A 26385-nucleotide genomic window follows, 5' to 3' on the forward strand; every position below is an offset into this window, starting at 1 on the left:
CATTTTAAAATAAAAGAACCTAGCAGTGAGTATTGATTGGATTAAGATGTTTGGGGGTATTGGCATTTTGCAGAGGCATCCTGCTAGTACATATAAGAATTTTTTAAACTGAGCATCTAAAATTACCTCTTGCCCCTTCCTGCAAAACCAGAAAGTTAAACTAAGGTATTGAGAGAACAGAGTTTTCACTGAAAATTCATCATGTGGATACTTGTACATAACCAAATTGAAGAGTAAACATTTTTTAAGTTTTGGCTTTTGAGGAAAAAAAAGCTGACACCTTTATTGCCTTTGAAGAAGGGGATCACTTAAGGAGCTCTGTTGGGCAGGCTTCACGCTGCGCAAATGGCGCTGGCTTAGCGGATGGCACTTCCAAGAATACTTCGGAAACTACTAACCTTAAAAACAAGCTTTCTGAAACCTGTTCATTGGTTTCTTTTAAACCTGTTCAAAACTTGGATCTGATGAAGGAAAGTCGGCTTACCACATTAAGATAGTGTTTAGATTGTGGACCGTACTAAAGAATGCTGCTGCTGCTAAGTTGCATCAGTCCTTTCAGACTGTGCGACCCCATAGACGGCAGCCCAACAGGCTCCTCTGTCCCTGGGACTCTCTAGGCAAGAATAATGGAATGGATTGCTATTTCCTTCTCCAATGCATGAAAGTGAATTCGCACAGTCATGTCCGACTCAGCGACCCCATGGACTGTAGCCTACCAGGCTTCTCTGTCCATGGGAGTCTCCAGGCAGGAATACTGGAGTGGGTTGCCATTGCCTTCTCCACTAAAGAGTGCAGTTGAACGAAATAATAAAAAGGACCATCCGTACACTTCTCACACCACCTTTGCAGACCCCCATGGGTATCTAATTTACTATGTATTCGATCATTGGGAACAACAGTTTTGTTTCAGTTCAGTCCCTCAGTCGTGTTGGACTCTCTGTGACCCCATGAATTGCAGCACGCCAGGCGTCCCTGTCCATCACCAACTCCCGGAGTTCACCCAAACCCACGTACATCGAGTCGGTGATGCCATCCAGCCATCTCATCTTCTGTCGTCCCCTTTTCCTCCTGCCCCCAATCCCTCCCAGCATCAGAGACTTCCAGTGAGTCAACTCTGAACATGAGGCGGCTAAGGTACTGGTTTTAATGCCTGGTTTTACCAGTAGCTGTGATCCTGGCAGACTTATCTCCAGAGCGATTTTTTAAAGCGAAATGTAACATTTAAAATAAGGGAACCGGTCACATTCCTTTTTTCCTTAAGCCTCCTGGATAGCGGCTTTAGACGCTGCTGGTGGACTTAAATAGGACGGGTGAGGAGGGGGGAGAGAGCCAACTTCACCCTCCAGACATTATTAACGAGGGGAAGGCAGGAAAGCCTGGGGCTCTCAGGACTCGGGCGCCTTCTCCAGCGCTCTGGTAGGAGACACACGGGCTGGAAGGAGGCCGGGGAAGTGAGAGGCTGAGATGGGCGGGCGAGAAAGGCCTTTCTGAGACGCCTACCCAGTCCGAGCGCATCTCGCCGTGGCGCGCGCTTCCGAGGAAGCGACACCTGAGGACGCTTTTCCTGCTTCAGCGGTCTTTCCCAGCTCCCGCGGGCGGGTCTCCCGGGTCCCCTGGAATGGGCTCGCCCCTTCTTTAGCTCCCACGTTTTACGCTCTTCAATCTATCTCCCACCCGCGATTCGACTAATCTGCTGCGCGCAGCCCGCTGGCTGGCGAGCGAGCGCAAGATGCCCAAGCTGCAGCCCGGGGCCCTGGGGTGGGAGGGGCTGGCGGTTACCGCGGGGGCGGTGTACGCCACGTGGACCTACGTCTCCCCCGGCGCTGCCCCCACCGCGGCGACCACTCCGGCCCACATCCCGCCCCGTGGCTCCAGCGCGCGGGCGCGCGGGAGGAGGGAAGGAAACCCAGGTGGTGGGGATGGAGAAGGGGAAAGTAAAGAGGGAGAAGGGCAAGGAGCCGGAGAAAGAGAAAATTCAGCAAAAAGAGGAGAGAAACAAAAAGAAGGTGGAGAAGGAGAAAATTAAGGAGAAAGAAAAGGGGAAGGAGGAGAAAATTAAGGAAAAGAACGGGAAGGAGAAAACTGGGAAGGGGAAGGAGGAGAAAATTAAGGAAAAGAACGGGAAGGGGAAAACTGGGAAGGGGGAGGAGGAGAAAATTAAGGCGAAAGAAAAGGGGAAGGAGGAGAAAATTAAGGAAAAGGAGAACGGGAAGGAGGAGAAAAGTAAGAGAAATGAGGATGAAAAGAGGCAAGAGCGGGAGACGGAGGAAGAGAAGGAACAATTCAAGGAGAAAGAGAAGGACAACAGCACGTTGATAAAAATACCGCTGGAGCCGCTGGTAAGAGACCGCTGCCTCGGACCCTCACCCGAGGCCATTGTCCAGTGTTTCGCCGGCTCTGTTACGTGCGAGACCCCCGGTGGGCTCGCGCCCGAAGGAATACGGTCTCGTTTGCCGGCTTTGTATCCGCGGATGGAATCGGAATGTGCCAAGCTTCGAACGACCCATCGCGAGCCCCTTCTCAGCCGCTCGCCCACTCACCCCTAACCCCGACCCTGTGTCCAGGTCTAGTGTTGAAGAAGACACCTTGTTGATGTTCACAGCGGTGCTGGGAATAGCCTTTTTTCCAGCTCCATCTCTGGCCGGCGCCGAACACTAGCCCCCAGACCCTCACCACACGTGATCTCTCTGTTCCAGTCTTTTCTGCTTTGTGGGGGCGGGGGAGGGGTGGAGGGGAAGGTGTAGGTTTCTTGAATTTGTGCAGGATGTGTTTTGGGACTGCCTGGACCTTTTCTCTGGGCGCTCTGGTTGCTATTACTTACATTGTTTTCATATCACCAGCACCCAGAAGAGAGGGTCACAAAGGTTTAACTGAGAGGCCTCAGAAACCAGCCTTTTAGTCATAAAAGGACAGATACGTATGATTCTACTTAGATGGTTTACCTAGTGTATTCAAACTCAAAGAGCAGAATGTTGGGGGATGGGGGGGTAAGCATTTTAATGAGTACAGTTTGTTTTACAAGATGAATAGTTATGGCTAGTGGTGATGGTTGCATGGTATTATGAATGGAGTCTATATCACTCTGGGTTTAAACATGGTTAAGATGGTAAATTTTGTGTTGTGTATGACTGTGTGTGACCTGTGGATGGTGTCCCGCCAGGCTCCTCTATTCTCCAGGCAAGAATACTGGAGTGGATTGCCATGCTTTTCTCCAGGGCATCTTCCCGACCCAGGGATGGAACCCACATCTCTTATATCTCCTACATTGGCAGGTGGATCCTTTATTACTACCGCCACCTGGGAAGCCCTTTATGTTGTGTACTTTGCCACAATTTAAAAACTGGGGGAGAAGGAAAAAAACAAGCATTATTTGGCTCAACTTAGTGTGCTTTGTACTCCTGGAGTTCCTGGGCTCAGAGCTGCTTTCTGGTTCTAAACAATATGAATTATTAACAGAGATTTGATCTCTGGTAAAATAGCCAAAGAACTGATGCTTTCAAACTGTGGTGTTGGAGAAGACTTTTAATTAAGAGTCCGTTAGACTGCAAGATCAAACCAGTCAATCCTAAAGGAAATCAACCCTGAATATTCATTGGAAGGATTGATGCTGAAGCTGAAGCTCCATTACTTTAGCCACCTAATGTGAAGAGCCCACTCATTGGAAAAGACCCTGATGCTGGGAAAGATTGAAGGCACAAGAAGTCAGCAGAGGATGAGATGGTTATATAGCATCACCAACTCAATGGACGTGTTAGAGCAAACTCGGAAATAGGACAGGGAAGTCTGGTGTGCTACAGTCCATGGGATTGCAAAGAGTTGGACACAACTTTGAGACTGAACACACAAAACAGACTATATAGATTCATTATAGTTAAAGGAATAACTTTTAACAAGGAACAGTGGTGTTGAATCATATTTCATGTCTGAACTCTTGGTTTACAGTAACCCCAGCTTTTCTAAGAGATTATAAACGTGAGGAACCTTGTATTTTAGACTAAAAAGTAAGCAAAATGTAAAGCATCAATGACTACAGAATTTCTAAATAGGGTCAGGTTAGTGGCAGCGATGTGATTGGAAAGGGAATAGGGAATGGTTTTTATTCACAAAATTCATAAGATCCAGGATGCCATTATTTTAGGTACCACAGAGAAAGGAAAAAAAATGCTTCCAGCCAAAATATGACATACTATAGACTGTAAAGCCCTCATTTCAGAGATGTTAAAATGTGAAAAAAGAAATCTTGAAACTGATAAAATATGTTGGGGTAGCCTGATTGTGGAGCCATTGGTGGAGATAATGAGGGGACACAGTCTACATCTTGCGGCCATTTCTTGGTCACCATTGCTTTAAAGCATTCATTTAAAATCAACCAATGACATCCCCTTAGAGCAGCATCTAGTCCCTTTTCCTTACCATGACTCTGAGAATGACACTATAACATTTAGATGCAGATGGAAGAGAATGGGGAGGAGGCAGGGATGGATATAGGAAACACCTATGGAAGAGCCATTTGCTTTAAGAGCCATCAATAATTCACTCCAGTAACAAACATTTACTTTAAAACATTCTGTTACTCACTAGACAGGTTTCATAAATGATTCCCCGTACATAAGTCTCTATTACAGCAGACCTTAAAACATCTTATTTTTACACAGATCTTCTATATTACAGACAGGAGGGACATGGGATGACGTATAGTGCTGTTGAGGATCACTTTTTTTTTTTAACAGAAATCTAGTCTAAGGCTTCCCTGGTGGCTCAGACAGTAAAGAATCTCCCTCCAATGTGGGAGACCTGGGTTCGATCCCTGGGTCAGGAAGATCCCTTAGAGAAAGAAATGGCAACCCACTCCAGTATTCTTGTCTGGAGAATCCCATGGACAGAGGAGCCTGGCGGGCTACAATCCATAGAGGTCACACAGAGTCAGACGTGACTGAAGCGACTTAGCACGCAGTCTATGTCTAATGACATTTAGTGTTCAAGCAGAAATGTATAAGATTATTATTTTAAACCAATGCCCTTGAAGATGTTTCCAAGTTTTTTTTTCCCCCATATATGAGAAACCTCTTTGGTAAGCTGTTAGAGAAATAGAATTCCTGTGAACAGTCTGACTGGGTTGCTCATTTATTACTGTTTACATTGAAGTTTGTACACTAAAAGCCACCTTTCTGAGCACTCTGAACTTTCTGTTTCTCTCTTCGTACCACTCTTGCCCTTCTTGTCCCTCAAACACTTGTCATAAAAATTTCTAAGGCTGGTGGAATACTTCTTCCTAAAGTTTACATCTAGTTCATCAGGTTTTAGCATGAGATTTTAACTAGTTTAACAATTTTTATAGTCTTTGCCTTTTCATTTAATATTTATATTAAAAAGTACAGAAGAGAGTAACCTTGCCCTAAGAACTTTTAATCTATGATTCAATTTGGGGAAACAAGACAGATTAATATTATGACCTTAGATGCTTACATGCGAAATGGCAGAGTCAATACATAGACCAAGAAGGTCCCAAGACCCCAAACAACAAATTGAATTCTCGTGCAGTCTCCAATGGACATGAACTAGGGAAGCCAAGTGAAGAGTGAAAATTGGCCCTGAAAATATGGCACCTCCTATAAATCCTGATATATATAAAGTATTTATTTGATAAATTGACAAGAGTTGGAAGATGGAGAGAGGGTATACAGTTAATATCATGTAAGTAATGACTGATTATATAAAATACAAACTGACTAGTACAGTTTGTTCTAGACCTATTAAATTTTTTTTGCAAAGTTTTATACAATTTCACAAATATTGGCAAGCGCACTTCCCAGAGCCAAGAAAACAAGGCCCTGATAGCATATTATTGCCTTATCTTTTGTTTCACAGGAGAAAAATAAGCAGATCCTAGTGCTGGGCCTGGATGGGGCAGGAAAGACCAGTATTCTCCACTTTCTAGCTTTAAACCGAGTCCAGCGCAGTGTGGCCCCCACCCAAGGTTTCAATGCAGTGTGCATCAGCACTGAGGACCGCCAGATGGAGTTCCTGGAGAGTAAGCGCTCTTTCTTAGTGCTTCTGGGGGTAGCTAATAGCTTTTATAGCCACATGGTTGTCAAATCTTAAGCCAGATGTGATGTCAACATCACATGGGTCCTTGTGAAATTAATGATAAAATGAATATGAAATGAATGATAGGTCCTTATGAAATGAAACCCTGGGTCAAATTTTCCTAGACTTTTAGAATGCATATGTAGATGAATGCTAGGGTGCAATGTGGGTAAAATCACTTTCTGTTCCTTTTATTTTCTCCTTTTTCCAGTGGTGGTGATAAAAGGGAGTTGAGAGGAAGGCTTTAGCACCCTCTCCTTTAACAGCCTCCCTCCTCCTTACTATACCCCCCATAAAAATCCAATCTGAGTAAATATAGTGTGCTTCCTTCTTGAAAATGCAAATATTCACAAACCTCTTATGACCAGATCACAACATATATACTCTTGTAATCAGATCACAACCCAGAAGCCCCTACTCTAAAGTAATTCTGGAGTCACTGCCTCTCAGAATATTGCTGTTTCCCAAAGTTGTATCAGATCCTCTTATCTTCTCTTTACACTCTCCCAAATTTATCTATCCAGCCAAACATACCCGAATGTCACCTGACATCTCTACCTGGCTGTCTCATCGGCCTCTCACACCAAACATTGTCCAAGCAAATGCTTGATATAGCTCCATATCTGTTCCTGTCCCTGTAATCCACTGATCAGTAAATGTCTCCTCACCCATCAAGATGCTCAAGCCAGAGGACCGGGCATTTTCTGTACCCCCACCTCCAGTATGCAAGGAAAATGCTATGAATTTTTGCTTTCATCCAATTGTGAAGAGAAAATGGTGGGCAGAGAAACTGTTAAACCTGTAGGCAAATCTTTCTGATAAAAGCATTATTAGGAATAGAGATTTCAATTTTCTCAGAAGCTATAGAAGAAATAATATTTTTAATGAAATAGATGGCTAAGAAAAGAGTCTCAATATAAAAAGTGAAAAAGGGCAGGGTCGGGGGTGGTGGGAAGGAAAGGAAAGAGAAAAAAAAGAAAGGAAGATAGGAAGAAAAAAGAAAAGATTCCAATTAAGGGCGAAAATGGACAGATCTGTTGGAGTGAGGAGTTTCAACATATGTTTGTCAATTATTAATGGAATCAAGGAGAAAAAAATTGCAGAGAGTAAATAATGTTTGAACACAGTCAACCAATTTGAGCTAATGAACAATATAAAATTGTCTAATTCTTCTCAAATACCCATGGAACAGTAAACAAACACGGAGCACTGCCTGGGCCATATAGCAAGTCTTAATGGAGTTTTCAAAGAGGCATCATATAAACTCTGTTCTCTAACTATTTTACCATTAAATTAGAAGTTAATATCTAGGGACTTCCCTGGTGGTCCAGTGGTTAAGAATCCACCTTCCAATACAGGAGATATGGGTTTGATCCCTGGTTGGGGAAGTAAGGTCCCACATGCCACGGGACAACAGAGCCCATGCGCCATGACTACTAAGCCCAGGCTCTGGGGCCCTCACTCCGCCAATGGAGTGTAGCCTGTACGACACAATGGCGATCCCCACACCACAGCTAAGACCTGATGCAGCCAACAAGAAGTAAATGAATAATTTTTTTTCCAGTCCTGTGCCCTCCCCAACTAATATTTTTTTTTAAAGTTAATAACTAAAAGATAACAATTCCTATTATAGATGAAATGTCATGGTGTTGGCAAAAAAAATGGGAATGCCTGTTTAAGCTCGTATGTTAAAGGATATGAATTACTTAGATTACATTCTTTAAAACACAAAATACTTTGAAGAATGACCAGCCTGGCTCTCTCTACAAAGGAAAACAAAGGAAAGACAAATAAAGACCCTTTCCTATTAGTTTTTGAAATGTTTTTGTTAAGTGCCCATACAGTGTTCTGCATACTTTTTCTGCAAAGGGCTCGGGAGTAGATAACGTAGACTTTGTGGCCACATGATCTCTCTGCTGCTACTCAGTACTGCGAAAGCAACCCAGAGACCATGTGTGAACAAACCTGCATGTCTGTGTTGTCACACAACTTTGCTTGTACTGAAATCCAACTGTGATATAATGTTCATATGTTAAAAAATGGTAATTCTTTTTCCCCCCAAATGTTTAAAAATGTAAAATCCATTTTTTGTTCACAGGCTGTACAAAAACAGGCAGTGAGCTGAGCCAGGTTTAGACTGTGGGCCATGGTTTGTCAATTTCTGTCCCAGGAGAAAAATAAAAACCGAATTCATTGTATCTGGGAAACTTTCTTCTGGGAAGCATCAGCAGAATGACATAACCCAAAGACATTTTTTTCCTGAGGCAACTCTTCTTAAATACCCACAGGATCATATTAACTTTGAGTTCAAGATTAAAGAAAGGAAATTAGATTTGGGGTTTTGACAAAGGAAAAAAGTTGTGCAAGAGAGGCTAGCCAATGACATTTAAATCAGTCCATTTAAGACATTTTAGAGAAACGTGTTTTAACCCACCACCCTGAATTCTTTTAGTAGACTACTCCTGTTTACTGATCCATGCTTGATAGACATGCACTGGCTGTCATGACTGCTCTGTATAACAGATCAAGAGGCATCCACTGTGGTACAAATTTGCAAGGTAGAACACCTGAGTTTGATCCCTGCCTGGGTTGGAAAGATCCCCTGGAGAAGGAAATGGCAACCCACTCCAGTATTCTTGCTTGGGAAATCCCATGGACAGAGGAGCCTGGCAGTCCATGGGGTCGCAAGAGTTGGACCCGACGTAGTGACTAAACTACCACCACGCTGGTCCTTTGTGTGCCAGAACTGAGTGAACCGCTTGTGGAGGGTAAATATCCCCACCAGTCATTTCCCCAGAAACATCACTCTGGTTGTTCTCAGAATTGGGTCTAGTCTCACAGCAGTCTTTTATCAGAAGACCTGCCAGTGTTCAGAAATTATCAAAGTGTGCCTTACCTGGCTGCCTCGATAAACTCTTCTGAGATTTGTGTGTGTGTGTGTGTTTTCTTCTTTTGCTTTTCTTTGTAGTTGGAGGCAGCGAACCTTTCCGTTCCTATTGGGAAATGTACCTGTCCAGGGGCTTGCTGTTGGTATTTGTGGTGGATTCAGCAGATCACAAAAGATTACCTGAAGCCAAGAAATACCTTCATCAACTAATTGGAACAAACCCAGTCCTTCCTCTGGTTGTGTTTGCAAACAAACAGGTAAACATCTGTGCAAATATAAAGTGTACTCAATATTTTTTTATTAATGCAGTAAATAGAAATGTTTACTTTTTGAATTTGATCTTTTAAATTTATTTTTTAAATTTGATTTTTTTTAAATTGGAGGATAGTTGTTTTACAATGTGTTAGTTTCTGCTAACAGAAGTGAATCAGTCCTAATACACAGATACAGCCTCCCTCTTGGACCTCCCTCCCACCTGCTATCCCACCCCCTGAGGTCATCACAGAGCGCTGAGTTGAGCTTCCTGTGCTTTATAGCAGGTTCCCATTAGCTATCTATTTTGCATAAAGTAGTGTATATTTGTTGTTGTTCTTTAGTCACTAAATTGTGTCTTACTCTTGTGCTACGCCATGGATTGTTGTAGCCTGCCAGACTCCTTTGATGGGATTTCCCAGGCAAGAATACTGGAGCAGGTTGCCATTTCCTTCTCCAGGGGAGCAGGGGATCTGCGCTTCCTGCATTGGCAGGTAGATTCTTTACCAATGAGCCACCTGGGAAGCCTGGTAATGTATATATGTCAGTCCTAATCACCCAATTGATCCCACGCTCTCCTTTCCCCTCTATGTCCACAAGTCCATTTTCTCCCTCTGAGTTTCTATTCCTGCCTTGGAAATAGATTCATCTGTACCATTTTCCCAGATTCCACATGTATGTGTTAATATACGATGTTTTTCTCTTTCTGACTTACTTTATTCTGTATGACAAACTCTAGGTCCAACCACATCTCTGTAGATGACCCAAAGAAACGTCTGCTTTTAAGAGCTAAATATTCAATAATATGCTGTATGTTCATTTCAGTTTATACTATTAGGTCTCCTGGAGTATACAATCAGCCCTCCTTTCAGGGGGAAAAAAAATTCCATAAAGTTCCAAAAAGTAAAACTCCTGTTTGCCACATGTGAGCAACTGTTTTCACAGCATTTACCTTGTATTAGATATTATAAGTAGTCTAGAGAAGGCAATGGCACCCCACTCCAGTTCTCTTGCCTGGAAAATCCCATGGACGGAGGAGTCTGGTAGGCTGCAGTCTATGGGGTTGTTAAGAGTCGGACGTGACTGAGTGACTTCACTTTCACTTTTCACTTTAATGCATTGGAGAAGGAAATGGCACCCCACTCCAGTATTCTTGCCTGGAGAATCCCAGGGATGGCGGAGCCTAGTGGGCTGCCGTCTATGGGGTCGCACAGAGTCAGACACAACTGAAGCAACTTAGCAGCAGCAGCAGCAGAGATGATTAAAGTATATGGGAGGATGTGCATAGGTTATTTGCAGAAATGACACCATTTTATATAAGGGACTTGAGCAGATTCTGATGTCTTCTAGGGTCCTGCAACCAATCCCCTCACAGATACCAAGTAAAAGCGAAAGTGTTAATCGCTCAGTCGTGTCTGAATGCTTTTCGACCCCATAGACTATAACCTGCCAAGCTCCTATGTCCATGGAATTCTCCAGGCAAGAACACTGGAGTGGATTGCCATTCTGTTCTCCAGGGGATCTTCCCAACCCAGGGGTGGAACCCAGGTCTCCCGCATTATAGGTAGATTCTTTACTGTCTGAGCCACCAGGAAAGCCCACAGCTGTAAATTCGTTCAGAACAGAGACTGTCATTCACCTTTGTGTCCCATGTAAAACCTAGTATACTACCTTGTATATAGTAGGAAGTCAACAAATCTGTTAAGTTTAATCAAATAAACATTTACTGACTGTTGAATTGATTGCAACAAAATCTTTGAGTGCTTACTATATACAATGGGCTTCCCTAGTGGTTCAGATGGTAAAGAATCTGAGAGACCTGGGTTTGATCCCTGGATCGGGAAGATCCCCTGGAGAAGGGAATGGCAACGCATTCCAGTATTCTTGTCTGGAGAATCCCAAGGATAGAGGAGCCTGGCAGGCTACAGTCCATGGGGTCGCAGAGTCAGACACGACTAAGCGGCTAACACACACACACACTATGTGTCAGTATACAGAATTAGTTTTAGATTAGCTAGCCTGACCTGAATTTCACACACATGCATTAAAGTATTAAACACTCATGAAGAAATGGAAACCTTGTGCAGTGTTGGTGGGGATGTCAAATGGTGCAGCTGCTATGAAAAACAGTATGGCAGTTCCCTACGAAATTAAAAATAGAATTTTCATATAGTCCAGCAGTCCCACTTCTGGGTATATTATCAATAGAATTGAAAGCAGGAACTCAAACAGATGTTTGCACACCTGTGCTCATAGCAGAATTATTCCCAGTAGCCAAAAGGTAGAAGCAACCCAAGTGCCCATCCACGCATGAACGGATAAACAAAATGTGGTGTATACATACAGTGGATATTAGTCAGCCTTAAATGTGTCAGGAAATTCTGACACATGCTACACCATGGATGAACTGTAAGGACATTATGCTAAGTGAAATAAGCCAGTAACAAAAGAACAAATAATGTATGATTATACTTTTATGAGGTCCCCTAGAGCAGTTAAGGGCTTCCCTGGTAGCTCAGATGGTTAAAGAACCAACCTGCAATGTGGGAGACCTGGATTCAATCCCTGGATTGGGAAGATACCCTCGAGGAGGGCATGTCAACCCAGTCCAATATTCTTTCCTGGAGAATCCCCATGGACAGAGGAGCCTGGCAGGCTACAGTCCGTGGGGTCGCAGAGTCGGACACGACTGAGCGACTAAGCACAGAGTAGTTAAAATCAGAGAGACAAAAAAATAGTAGTTGCCAAGTGCTGAGAGAGGGAGAAATGGGAAGCTATTGTTTAATGGGTACAGAGTGTCAGTTTTACAAGTTGAAGAGTTCTGAAGATGGTGTACAATAATGTGAATTTACTTAACTGTACACCAAACTGTACATTTCAAAATGGTAATATGGAAAATTTTGTTATGTGTATCTTACTACAATAAAAGAAATTTAAAACAACATTAAACATCTATAGCATTGTGCAGGCATACCTAATTTTATCACACTTCACTTTGTTGTGCTTTGCAGATGCTGTGATTTTTACAAATTGAAGGTTTGTGGCAACCCTGCATGGAGCAAGTCTATATGCGCCATTTCCCCAACTTCTTTTTCTCACTTTATGTCTCTGTGTTGCCTTTTGGTAATTCTTGCAATATTTCCAACTTTTAGAATTATTATATTTGTTATGATGATCTCTGATCAGTGACCTTTGATGTTACTATTATAAAAAGATAATGACTTGCTGAAGGCTCGGATGATGGTTAGCATTTTTTTAGCAATAAGGTATTTTTAAATTAAGGTGTGTACATATTTTTAGACATAATGCTATCACACACTTAATAGATTACAGTAGTGTTAAAGTAAATTTTCTATGTACCAAGAGACAAAAAAATTCTTGTGACTCACTTTATTGCGGTATTCACTTTATCACAGTAGTCTGGAACCAAATTTGCAGTATCTCTGAAGTGTGCTTGTAATGCTGTAGCCTCTCTCTCAATTGCCAGGCTTATCAGTCATAAGAGTTCCTACCCTTTCTCCCACTCCTATGAGTGAGTGTTTATGGAAGTAAAATAAATCATTATAATGATGATCTAAAAGTAGGAGCCTATATTAAAGTCCAGCATAAATGCTAGTCCAGCAGATTATTTTTTTTAAAAGGCTGGAGTTTTTTTTGTTTTTGTTTTTTTAGTTAACATCTTAAGTACCACAAACTGTGATGATTTAGAAGATCATGGTAAATGTAAGTGAGCTGTATAGTATTGCATTGCATGAATATACCACCACTTTACCGTTTTATTGTTGGACATTTGGGTTATTTCCAATTTTTCATTGTTGTAAAGAGTTCTGTAGTGAATCTTCATGTATGTGTCTTTTCATAGACGTGTACCAACAGTTCTCTAAGGAATTGTGAGGAATTACTGGGTTTGGGGATTTGTACCTTGTGGCTCAGCTGGTAAAGAATCCGCCTGTAATGCAGGAGACCTGGGTTCGATCCCCGGGTTGGGAAGAGCTCCTGGAGAAGGGAAAGGCTACCCACTCCAGTATTCTGGCCTGAAGAATTCCAAGGACTGTATAGTCCCTGCGCCTTTCACTTTTCATTCACATATTGAGTTTTACTAGATATTACCAAGTTGCTTTCCAAAGATATTGAACTAATTTATTCTTCCTACCAGCAGTATATGATAGTTTTTATAGCTCTACACCCTTGTTAATACTTGGTTTGTCAAACTTTCATTTTTGCCAGTCTTGTGAGAATGAAATTTTATCTTATTATTCTAATTTGCATTTCTTTAATTACTAGTGAGCCTGAACATTTTTTTCAGATGTTCACTGGTTATTAGTTTCAAATTAGTTTCATTCTTTGAAGTAAATTTCCATATCTGTGAATTAACTTTTAATATCTTTCCCCAAATTCCTATTGGGTGTTTATCTTTTCTCATTTGAGTTGTAGGAGTCTTTCATATCTTTTGGAAAAATAATCCTATTTCTGTTACATGCATTACAAATATCTTCTCTAGCAACCTATTGCGGAGAAGGCAATGGCACCCCACTCCAGTACCCTTGCCTGGAAAATCCCAGGGACGGGCGAGCCTGGTGGGCTGCTGTCTAGAGGGTCGCACAGAGTCAGACATGACTGAAACAACTTAGCAGGAGCAGCAGCAACCTATTGTTAACATTTTATTTTGTTATGGTTCTCTTTTTAATACACAGGTTTTCATTTTTAATACTCCAATTTATTGATGCTTTCCTTTGTGGTTTATATCTCTTCATCAAATTGAATAAACAGGACCATTTGGTGTCAAATTATAACTTTTACTGGGGTTTAATAATAAAATGTTTGGATATTCTCAGACAGTAAAGAATCTGCCTGCAATGCAGGAGACCTGGGTTCAATCCCTGGGTCCGGAAGATCCTCTGGAGAAGGGAATAGCAACCCACTCCAGTATTCTTGCCTGGAGAATTCCATGGACAGAGGAGCCTGGTGGGACATAGTCCCTAGGGTCACAAAGAGTTGGACTCAACTGAGCAGCTAACACACTTTCTAATTTAAGGTCATCTTGGTTATTACTCCTTGATCAAAGTAACTTAAGCTTTTAGATGACTCATTGTTTCAAGTTATTACATAAATATTTTTTTAAAAGTCATCTTACTGTCGTTATTCTTTGAGTGATGACATCTATTAGGGCACAATTATGTGAGCATGGAATACACCTGATATTTATCCCTGATGTTCTTTTATCATTACAAGGAGCCCCTCCTCCCTTCCAACACCCTTCTATTTTCTTCCTCTCCAATTCCATTGGTGGCATTTCTTTTAACCTGAGACATCGTCCACATGTTACTAGATTCATTAAAACAATTGCAAAATTCACTACTTGCTCTAAGACTAAATGAATTCAGGTTTCAGACAGGCAATAAAGTGGAAGAACCAGAAAAGGTAATGATACCACATGAAGAAAACCTCACACTTACAAGAATTTGATAGATTCATATTGGTACAAGAAAAAATGACAATATTGTACTATTTTAAAACTTTGGGAGAACACCATGAAACAAAAAGCCAATTACAAATTCAATGTTAAGAGTGAAAATGTTTAAACTTTTGCAGAAGACTTAAAAACTGTAACTGAATCTGCATATGTATTTAGGAGAGGGAATATCAGAGGTTATTTGCTATAAATAATTCTTGTTGTGTGAGAGGCAAAGAAATATGTTTCGATCTTAGCATGCAGCATAAACACATGCTTTTTGTCTCCTCATTTTAATCTCTCCCCTCTCTGCTTCTTCGGATGGGTTTTCCTCCTTTAAGCCTTCCCCACTTCTCCATCTCATCTTCTTTCCCTCCATCTGTCCCTTGCCTCTCAGCCTTCTTCACCTACTACACCATTTTCTAAACTTATTCTGTCCCTGATCCCTTCTCTACCTCCCTCCTTCTTCCCAAATTTAATGTAAAACTTTTTGTTCAGTAGAAATAATTTTTGCAAAAGAAAACTTACATTTGGCAAATGCTATAATCAATAAGAGTTGGACATGACTGAGCGACTGAACTGAACTGAACTGATAATCAGTAAAATATTATATGGACAAAAACCAATTTAATGAATCAAGCTTCTATTGTAAAGACAAATTAAAAATAATCTTGGAGGGCTTCCCTGATTCTTCAGTGGAAAAGAATCTGCCTACCAATGCAGGAAACACAGGTTCGATCTCTGATCCGGCAAGACCCCACATGTTACAGAGCCAATAAGCCACAATTGTTGAACCTGTGCTCTAGAGCCAGGGAGCTGCAATTACTGAGCCCTTGCGCTGCAACTACTGAAGTCCGAGCTCTACAGCCTGTGCTCTGCAATAAAAGAAGCCACCACGATGAGAAGCCCAAGCACCACAACTAGAGAGAAGCCCATGCAGCAACAAAGACCCAGCACAGCCAACAATAAATAAATTATTAAGTTATTTTTAAAAATTAAAAAAATAAATCTTGGGAAAATTCAGACAAAATTGGAAAAACAAAACTAGAAGCAGATCACACTGGTTAGGAAATTGATTAAGGTATAATATTGGCTTAACTTTGTTCCAGAAAATACTCTTTTGATAATAACTCATAAATGCTGATATAATTCCGATGAAAATCTTTATATTCAAACAGCTTTTAGGATCCTAGTAATGGGATTACAATATCCTCGATATTATAATGGAGGTTCAGTCATTGAGAGTAATAAATGTATCTATCCAAAAATGTTGCAAAGTAACCAACTTTTTCTCAATTCTTTTTCCATTCTTATGAAGGATCTTGAAGCAGCCTATCACATTACAGATATCCATGAAGCTTTGGCATTATCTGAGGTGGGAAATGACAGGAAGATGTTCTTGTTCGGAACCCAGGTGACTGAGGATGGCTCAGAGATACCTTCCATTATACAAGATGCCAGAGACCTAATTGCACACCTGGCTGCAGACATGAGTGATCAGGCATAGCCCACTTCGAGACTCATGATTTGGATGTCACCAGGGAACGTGACGTGGCAGGCTGGAAGCCAAAATTTCCACTTTCAAATAAAAAATAAAACATTTCCTATTTTCTCAATGCACGACACATATACACATACAAGATAATGTTAATTGATTAAAAGGATCTCTATTTAGATTTTGAACTTTAAAAGTATTGGTAAACAATGTATTTGGAGGGATTTGGATTTTTAATCAACAAAATTAAAGTGAAAATTAGCAAGCATTCATCCCATTTGTAGTTTCTCGGTGAAATGACATTTACATTAAAATATTCTAATAACTTTCCTCTTTTTCAAGTAAATCCAGGTGTATTTCTGCAGGGAGCTGCCCGTGAGAACGGGGTCCTTTGTCTGAAGGACACAGCTCTGGGAGCTGCCTCAGTCCTTGAGGGTTTGCTTGCAAACATAGCTCTCTGTCCCGCCACCCCAGAGATTAGGCGCTTATTTACTGCAGGCACCTGGAGTTCTGTGCAAACTTCTCACGCACAGAGAAATGTTATCTGGTGTAAGAAGTAATAACAGGGAGCCATTCCCATGCTCTCAAGATTTCTTGTGACTGTTTGTAAGATGTATAGGCCAACCAAGAAAAAATGTTAACTGTCTTGTCTTTCTCACGCTATTCTGTATAAATATGAGATGCTGAATAAAGTTGGTGTCAGACTGTGTCCCTTCGTGGTGACGTGTCTGAACCTCTCGACCCCATTTTTGTAGTCTCTTGCTTAAGTTTCTTTCTTAGCCCCCCTGTGCACGTTCTCGGGACCTGATGGACTTTGCCGGCTGGCACCGGCATATTTCCTTTAAGTGGATCCATTTAACAATGTGGGAAAAGAAATCAGGATAGGGCAATAAGAAAAGTAAGCACTATCAAAGTCACATAGAAATACAAATTAACAGCATTCAGAAAGATTTAAGAATGGCTTCTTTCTAAGAAACTACCACTAACAGAACACCGTAGGGATTTGTGTTTCAACTTCTTGATATTTTATTTTTTTATATAGATAAGCTTTATCTTTCCTAGAAATATTTAAGAGTGATAACTCTGCTTACCTACAGATATGATACAAATCCAACTTTTAACCTTAGTGTCTTCTCCTGATTTCTTTTTTTAAAAAGACTTCCAGTTTCCAGTCCAGCATGTAAGAAGCTTGGAAGCCATGAGGCCATTCTAACAAGTAAAAAGCTGAACAGACTGAAAGTTCAGCATTGGAGAGACTACTGGAATACAGAGAATAACAGTTTACCAGAGCAAAGACTCCTAATGGGAAACTCCCCATGGGAACCAGTGCCTGCCTGTTAGTCACACACTTGTGTCCAGCTCTTGGCCACCCATGGGCTGTAGCTTGCCAGGCTCCTCTGTCCATGGGATTCTCCAGGCAAGAATACTAAAGTGAGTTGCCATTCCCTTCTACAGGGGATCTTCCCAACCCGGAATTGAACTTGACCCTTCTGCATTGCAGGCAGATTCTTTACCACTGAGGCACCAGGGAAGCCCCACTGGGAACTAGTGCCAGCATAGAAAAACCAGAACTATAACTGATGAATTGCTGGTTGCTCAGACTACTCTGAAAATTAAAAAATTCTAGGGGAACCCAGTCATAGGAGGGCCCCCAATTTTTTGAGATTTACCTCCAGGACCTTGACCAGATTCCCTCAATAAATATTAGAGAAAAATCCCCTGGTGCTTCCAAGGGAGGGGAAAAAAAACCCTTTTGAAATATGCCAGAGCATTCTGTTGTTCTTAACAAGGTCTGCCCTCAGGGGAAACTAGTTAACCAGTGCCTAGCCTAGAGTCGGACACGACTGAAGCGACTTAGCAGCAGCAGCAGCAGCCTGCTGGAGTATTATTGTGTTCATGTGTGCTTGCTTGTGTCCTCTGCAACCCCATGGACTGTAGCCCACCTGGCTCCTCTGTCCATGGGATTTCCCTGGCAAGAATACTGGAGTGGGTTGCCAGTTCCTCCTCCAGGGGGTTTTCCCAACCAAGGGATTGAACCTGCTCCTTCTGCATTGGCATGCAGATTCTTTACCACTGAGCCACCTGGGAATCCCACTCCGGTATTACCAGAGAGTAACCGGAGCATAACTGACCTGGAGGAAAGGAAATACCCAACTCTAGTCCACTCCAGTCATTCTGTTCCACTTAAGAGGGCAGAAAACTAAGACTTAAGTCTGCAGCCCAGAGGCACAGAGTCTCTAAAAGGCTGAGCCCTCATCATAAGACTATAGAATATTCTCCCTTCCTCCACCCTTACCTCACCAACACATTGCTAAAGGCCTGTTTACAGAAGTTCCTTTTACCCAATACATCATGCCTGGCTATCAGGAAAAGCTACAAGACATAGTAAAAGGAAAAAAACACAGAAGAGACACAGCATGCACTGTACAGAAATGAAGAATGTTTGATGGGATTGTTAAAAGACTAGATACAGCTGAGGAAAGAATCTCTGAGCTTGAGGATATCTCAATAGAAACTTCCAAAAACTGAAAACCTAAGAGAGCAAGGACTAGAAAAACAGAACAGAATATGCAAGGACTGTGGGACAACTATAAAAGTGGAAATATGTGTTTAATGGGAAACCAGAAAGAGGAGAAGGCACCCCACTCCAGTACTCTTACCTGGAAAATCCCATGGATGGAGGAGCCTGGTGGGCTGCAGTCCATGGGGTTGCTAAGAGTCGGACACGACTGATCAACTTCAATCACTTTTCACTTTCATGCATTGGAGAAGGCAATGGCAACCCACTCCAGTGTTCTTGCCTTGAGAATCCCCAGGATGGGGGAGCCTGGTGGGCTGCCATCTATGGGGTCGCACAGAGTCGGACACGACTGAAGCGACTTAGCAGCAGCAGCAGCAGCAGAAAGAGGAAAGAAAGGAAGAATAAATATTCGAAACAGTGCCTGAGAATTTCTCCAAATTAATGTCAGACATGAAACCAGAGATCTCAGAAGTGCAGAGAACATCAAGTAGGATAAATGCCCCCCCAAAACAATACATAGGCCTATCACTTTTAAGCTGCAGAAAATCAAAGACGAAGAAAATTTAAAAACCCAGAAAAGAGTCAGAGGGAAAAACACCTTACCATGAAGGATCAAAGATAAGAAATACATTAGACTTCTTAGAAACTATGGAAACAGAGAGTGGAATAAATATAGCATTGAGAGAGAACAATCAGCCTAGAATTTTGTACCCTGTGAAATCCTTCAAAGGTGAAAGGGCTTCCCTGGTGGCTCAGTGGTAAAGAACCCTCCTGCCAACATAGGAGACATGGGTTCTATTCCTGATCCAGGAAGATCCCACAGGCCACGGAGCAGCTAAACCCCTGTGCCACAACTACTGAGCCTGTGGTGGAGTATTATGGTGGAGTATTATACATATGGTGGAGTATTATTTAGCCATAAAAAAGGAAATTCTATCATTTGCAACACGGATGGACCACGAAGCATTATGCTAAATGAAATAAGACAAGCAGAGAAAAGCAAACATTATATGATTTCACTGATATGTGGAATTTAAACAAAACAAACACAAACTCATAAAAAGAAATCAGATTTGTGGTTACATGGATAGAGGGGTGTGGCCGGGGACAGGGTGGGTCAAGGAAGGTGGACAAAAGATACAAACTTCCAGTTATAAGTTAGTACCAGGGATAGAATGTACAACATGATGATTATATAGTTTACACTGCTGTATGATATACAGAGGACAGGGAGGCCTGGCATGCTGCAGTCCATGGGGTGGCGAAGAGTCAGACACAACTTGGCAACTGAACAACAATAATATACAGAAAAGTTGTTAAGTGAGTAGATCCCCTTAAGTCTAGTAGAATGGCCATCATCAAAAAGATGAGATAACAAGTGCTGCCTTGGATATAGAGCAAAGGGAATCTTTGGTACTGTTGGTGGGATTGTAAATTGGTACAAAATTTTCATTACAAGGAGAATTTTTTTCTATTGTATCAATATGAGATGATAGATGTTAACTAAATCTATTGTAATCATTTCATGATATGTGCAAATCAAACCATTATGCTGTACACTTAAAATTTATACAGGGATGTTTGTCAATTCTCAATAAAACTGGAAAAATAATATAGTTTGTTTTGTTTTTTTTTTTAAGAGGGGGATTACATGGTAAAGAGGTTAACTCTCTAAGCAGATATAATGATCCTAAACGCAAGTGTATGTGCTTTGAAACAGATTTCAGTTCAGTCGCTCAGTGGTATCTATGACCTCATGGACTGCAGCACGCCAGGCTTCCTGTCCATCACAAACTCCCAGAGCTTGCTCAAACTCATGTCCATCCAGTCGGTGATGCCATCCAACTATCTTATCCTCTCTCGTCCCCTTCTCCTCTTGTCTTCAATCTTTCCCAGCATCAGGATCTTTTCCAGTGAGTCAGTTCATCGCGTCAGGTGGCCAAAGTATTGGAGCTTCAGCTGCAGCATCATTCCTTCCAATGAATAGTCAAAACTGATTTCCTTTAGGATTGACTGGTTTGATCTTGTAGTCCAAGGAACTCTCAAGAGTCTTTCAACACTACAGTTCTGACTTAACACCACAGAAACACTTCAAGGAGGCACAAACAGCAGGTCAGGAGTACGCCCCTCTTCTCCTTTTCAACTGCTTCTCATTTCTTCCGGGAGGAGCCCGGGTGGGCCCCAGCAGCTTGGAGTGTCCCCTTGGCAACCGGAGAACGCGCAGAGAGGGGCCCAGGGGGCGGGGCTTGTCGGGCGGTAGCCGCAAGCGGGTTTGGCTCGGTGGGGCTGGGCGCGGGCCGCCCGCATCCTCTTCCATCTTCTGGAAGGTGACTGGCGTCCGGAAGTCAACCAGCGGGAGCGTCTGGGCCCCCAATGGAGAGCCAAGAGTTTTCTGGTCCTTCTGGGCTGTCCGATGGGCACCACACGGCAGAAACATCCGCTCGCTCCGAAGCCCTCCAGAAGCCCCTTGTCAGGATATTCGACATGAACAAGCAGCTAGAGGAGTCTGAGGAGGCGGGGTTTTCCGAGGAGGCCGACGATCAAGACCAGCGAGGCGAGTCCGAGGAGTATGCAGAGTCAGAAGAGATCCCCAATCACCCCAAGGCCTATGAGCTCTACCAATCCTATGAGTCCCACAAGCCTCTCAAACCCCATGCACCCTACGAACCCCATGCGCCCCATGAGGTCCGCAAGCCCCGCGAGCCCCGAAAGCCCCGGGGGCCCCCTGTTCCCCGCGAGCCCCACAAGTCTCAAGAAATCGAGTTGCTTCCTAGAGCCGGCGTAATGGTCTCCCCATCTCTGCTGATGAGACTCCCGCCACGGATTCCGCCGTCTTCCCTGAGCGGTAGGTGTTGGGGTCTCTCCGGGGCACTAAGCAACCCAACCCCATCTAGACCTGGGGGCTCTAATGGGAAGGTTTGTCTGCAAGGGCCCATTTTGATTTAAAGGAAGGTGATACTTACGTCATTTACCTACTGCTTTTCAGTGCCCTGTCTTTGGACCTAAAGAAGCCCTGGTAGGAAATCAAGAGTCTTGTTAATAAAACCATCTCCTTTCTGCCCTCTCTCCACCTGGTGACTTCCTAGCAAAGAGTACATTCACTAAGTGTTTACTATACGCTCAGTCTTCACCAGGTTCACAAGATAACAGGGCTGATGGGATTTTGGGGTATAAACATCCAGCTCACTTACCGCCTCTCATTGATGACTTTACCCAGAACAATTCCTTATCCACGCTGGGCTTCCAGTCTCTTGGCTGACCATGTTTTATCTCATGTTCTCCTTGACTTTTCTTTATCAGTCTTGATTCTATGGTCTGTCATTTCAGTTGCTTACTCACAACATCTTCCACCACCCCACTGGCTCTCTGGCCATTCACCGTAGTTCTAGGAAAACCTCAATTTTGGTTAAGCCCAACCAACCACGCTCTGCCTACACCTGAGCAGCTGACTCTTCCTGTACAAAATCACATAGCCCTACTGACCGCTTTTATTTCAGTTTCATGACCACAGATCTCAGCTGGTCACTTGGCACTGCCTAGCAAGCCCATTTTATTCACCTAGAAAATTAGTTCCCCTCCTTGGAAGAAAAGTTATGACCAACCTAGATAGCATATTCAAAAGCAGAGACATTACTTTGCCAACAAAGGTCCGTCTAGTCAAGGCTATGGTTTTTCCTGTGGTCATGTATGGATGTGAGAGTTGGACTGTGAAGAAGGCTGAGCGCCGAAGAATTGATGCTTTTGAACTGTGGTGTTGGAGAAGACTCTTGAGAGTCCCTTGGACTGCAAGGAGATCCAACCAGTCCATCCTAAAGATCAGCCCTGGGATTTCTTTGGAAGGACTGATGCTAAAGCTGAAACTCCAGTACTTTGGCCACCTCATGCGAAGAGTTGACTCACTGGAAAAGACTCTGATGTTGGGAGGGATTGGGGGCAGGAGGAGAAGGGGACGACAGAGGATGAGATGGCTGGATGGCATCACTGACTTGATGGACGTGAGTCTGAGTGAACTCCAGGAGTTGGTGATGGACAGAGAGGCCTGGCATGCTGCGATTCATGGGGTTGCAAAGAGTCGGACACAACTGAGCGACTGAACTGAACTGAACTGAATCTGTGAGAAGATGTCTAAATGTCTTCTTTACATCTCCTCCAGCCTTCACATCTTTGACTCCAAACAGCTGAAGACTTTGCCTCACACTTGAGAAAACAGAAGCAATGTCATTAACTCCCTTATTTTCTTACCACTAATCTATTGCCTTACTTGAATCTGCATCCATGGATTCTGTCTCTTCTCATACTGCAGGGAAGAGTCACACCTCTTTCTTTGAGAAGCAAATCTTCCACATGTGCTTTGGAGTCCTCTCTTGTCTCCTGAAGAACTTTGTTCCAGCAATTATTCGCCTCTCTCCTACAGGATCAATCTCTCCCTTTCTAATGAGTCAAACCCATGAGCATACACATACACTCTAGAATCTTCTGTCTTGAAGTAACCCTTAACCTCAAGTCTTCTTCAGACCTTTCTCCTTCAATCAGCTCCATTTTTCTGCATTTTTCTGCAAGTCATTGCAGAGCTTGTCAAAAGAGTTGTCTGTACTCACTGACTCCTTTTTCTTGCCTGTAATTCTTCCCTCAACCCACGTAGTCAGGCATCTTTCTTATCCACTCCACTGAAACTGCTCTAGTTGACTATCTTTCTGTCCACTGCCAACCCTGTTGTCATGCATGGAGATTTCAGTATCCATATAGGTGATCCACTTGGCTTCTTAGTTCTTTGACCTTGTCACCTTGAATGACGGGATCTTTCACCCCATCTTAGACATCTACTCCACTGGCCTTTGATAATGTCAATTGCTGTACCATTTCCAAAATATCTATTTCAAGCACTCTAATCACTTCCCATTTTTCCAGTTCACTTACTCTGACTTGTACCCTCTCAGTTCTTCAGCTTCAAAGGGACCTGTAATCCATTGATGCTATCAACTGTTCATTATATATCACTCACTACCTTATGTCTTTTTGTCTCTCCTTTCTCACTTTATAGTCCATGGTCTACCAATGGAATTACTTCCTTGCAACTATTGGCTTCATTGTCTCTCCCTCTATCTTTCTTGATTATTTAAATCCAGTTCTTGTCTGCACTTGAAAAGATAAAAAAAAAAAAAAGAGAGAGAGAGAGGGAGAGAGAAAACAAACAACTGTGTTGACTGGTCTTTAAATCCATGACTGTAAAATTCAAGTGTGCTTTCAGTGGTGCTTAGCAATGAGAATGTGCTTAGTGGTGCTTACATTTCCCTAATCAATTCATTATCTAACATGGAACCTACCAAACTACCAGGTTCTATGTATATACTCTAGCTTTTCTTTTGTTAATAATAGACAAACTATCTTTGTTCTTACCAGAGGCCATTCTCTCAACCTTTATGTTAGATCCTATCCCACATAACTTTAAGCTCTTTACTCCTCTCTTTCCTGTATCATTTTATTTCACTCTCAACTGGATCATTCCTATCAGCACATGAACTTGCAGCAATAACTCCTAGCTTGAAGAAACCAAACCTCCCCTTAGCCTTGTGTATCCTTCCTGGTACCACTCCTATTCTCTACTCCTTTTTAGAGAAAAAAAATCCTCAAAATAGTTGTTTATGAGTCATTATTTCCATGTTCTCTCTTCCCATTCTCTTGAGAACCTACTTAAGCTTTTATCCCCTCTACTTAGCTGAAGTTGCTCTAGTTGAGGTCACAATGACCTCTGCTTGCCAAATTCAATGACTGATTCTTCATCCTCATCTTACTTGTTTGATACCTTCACTCCTTTTTTCTTGGAGGTCTTTCTTTATTTGACTGCTGGATACCCCTGCCTTCATCATTATCCTACCTCATCGATTGTTCCTGACTCAATTTCATTTGCTAGATCATCTGTATCTTCCCAGCCTCTCAGTTGAAATGGGTGATGGCTCGGTGCTCTCAGATTCTTTAGACTTTCCTTGTTCCATGGGCAGTGTCATCCGTTCTAGCTTTAATCCTATGCTAATGACTTCACAAATTATCTCCAGCCTCAATTTCTTTCTTTCCAGAATTTTATAACCAGTTGTCTTTTAACATTCCTACTTGAATATCTAGTAGGAATGTAAAATTGAACATATCCATAACTGAGCTCTTACTTTTACCCCCAAACTTGATCTTCCTCCATTGTTCCTCATTTCAGCAAATGACACCACCATTCATTCATCCAGGTGCTCAGGTCAAAAACCTGGAGTCATTCTAGACACCTGATTTTCCTTTACACGTTACCTCCAAGCCATTAGCAAACCCTGATTTTGAAATATGTCATGACAATATCCATTCTTAACATCCAAACTCTCACCACCTTTGTAAACCACTGTCATCTCTTGCTTGATCTGCTGCAGCAGCTTCCACTCTTGCCCCATTCACGCATCCCCCACTCTATTCCCCCAGTTCATGCTTCATGTAGCAGTCTCAGGGATCCCTGAGAACATAAATTATATGCAAATTTTCTGCTCTCAGCTCCCCAGAGAGGTTCTCATGTCACAGAGTTTGTAGTTGAAAGTCCTAAGCAGGCCTACAAGGCCTTATCTGACTGTCTCTCCAGCCTCCTGTCCCAACACTCTTCCCACTGTCTCTGCTCTCGAGCTACATGGGCCTCCTTGCTCCTAACTCAGTCGTTTCACTTGCTTTTTCCTCTGTCAGCTTGCTCTTCTCTCAAGTATTTGTCACCTCCTTATAAATACGTACCAGATCACTCTGTCAAAAATGTTCTCTTTGAATCACTACAAATGACCCAGTTTCATTCCTTTTTATGGCTGAGTAATAATCCATTGTATATATGCACCTCATCTTCCTTAGCCATTCCTTTGTCAGTGGACATTTAGGTTGCTTCCATGTCCTGTCTATTACAAATAGTGCTGCAGTGAATATTGGGATATATGTGTCTTTTTAAATTATATGAACTTTCTTAGTGCTTACTCAGTTACTAATGCTATCCTAACATAGATAAAATCAGGTGAAACGAAGCATGTATTTGAAAATAGAGAAAAAAGCCACGAAAGTACAGACTGAGGGGTATGAGAGGAGACATAGCTTCATAGGTAGCTTGGGGAGGTGATATTTTTGAGCTCTAGTTTGCATGGAGGTCCCAGTTTTTGCTGTTGTTACATCAGACAGAAGAGCTTGGCCTCTTCTGCCTTCTCACCGGCAAGCAAAAGCCTTTCCCATACCACATGACCCAGAGCTAAGGCAGCGGGGAGCGCAGTGCGAGGGAGCTGCGCCTGAGAGAAGATCAAAGAAGGATGAATAGTAGTAATGATTATATAGCTTAACCTGTCATGTCAAAGAACATCCCAATGTCTGTTTACATGGTCATACCCAGCATAGAACTCGACTACTTTAAGACCAGTCTTCAAAATCATCATGTACCTAAAACAAGCACAAATTTTACTTCAGAAAGCTCTGAGAAGTAATGTAGGTTTTACTGGAGTATATTCCAGGGAATTATACCATCTCATACAGAGCAAAGCAGGCTAAAATGTTATTGAGACACATCTCTTCCCAAGTCTCTGCCACCATGACAGCTGTCCCCCACAGACACCTTTCCTCTTCCTCTCAAGCACCAGCTTGCCTCTCTCTTGCCCCGTAGATCTGTTCTGAGAGGTGCTCCCTGCCTTTCCTTGATA

General features: G+C 42.5%; 2 protein-coding genes across 4 annotated transcripts in view; both read left to right on the forward strand.

Annotated features, from left to right (window-relative positions):
• The first annotated feature begins 1879 nt into the window (after window positions 1-1879).
• On the forward strand, window positions 1880-17085 carry ARL9 (ARF like GTPase 9). 3 transcript variants are annotated; one of them, XM_005899040.3, is made up of 4 exons: window positions 1880-2339; window positions 5869-6031; window positions 9056-9231; window positions 15997-17085. In XM_005899040.3, the coding sequence occupies exons 1-4, from the start codon at window positions 1920-1922 to the stop codon at window positions 16183-16185; spliced, it is 948 nt and encodes a 315-aa protein (XP_005899102.2). In that variant the 5' UTR covers window positions 1880-1919; the 3' UTR covers window positions 16186-17085. The 3 variants fall into 3 exon arrangements, with proteins under 3 accessions (XP_005899102.2, XP_070229047.1, XP_070229046.1); XM_070372946.1 differs by lacking the exon at window positions 15997-17085 and adding an exon at window positions 12238-15985; XM_070372945.1 differs by lacking the exon at window positions 5869-6031 and having other exon boundaries at window positions 2206-2339.
• A 3982-nt stretch (window positions 17086-21067) lies between these two features.
• The window catches only part of SPMAP2L (sperm microtubule associated protein 2 like), a 41591-nt gene continuing 36273 nt past the window's right edge, over window positions 21068-26385 (forward strand). Inside the window, exon 1 of the mRNA XM_005899039.2 lies at window positions 21068-21545. Coding sequence (XP_005899101.2) covers window positions 21068-21545 — 478 coding nt within the window. The remainder of the gene's footprint in view (window positions 21546-26385) is intronic.

This window comes from Bos mutus, chromosome 6 (assembly GCF_027580195.1).
Source record: "Bos mutus isolate GX-2022 chromosome 6, NWIPB_WYAK_1.1, whole genome shotgun sequence".
NCBI lineage: Eukaryota > Metazoa > Chordata > Mammalia > Artiodactyla > Bovidae > Bos > Bos mutus.

Coding starts and splice junctions, on each gene's coding strand:
- ARL9 (XM_005899040.3), top strand. CDS start 1,920: ATGGAGAAGGGGAAAGTAAAGAGGGAGAAGGGCAAGGAGCCGGAGAAA. Junction 2,340..5,868: donor AAATACCGCTGGAGCCGCTG/GTAAGAGACCGC, acceptor TTTGTTTCACAG/GAGAAAAATAAGCAGATCCT. Junction 9,232..15,996: donor TTGTGTTTGCAAACAAACAG/GTAAACATCTGT, acceptor ATTCTTATGAAG/GATCTTGAAGCAGCCTATCA.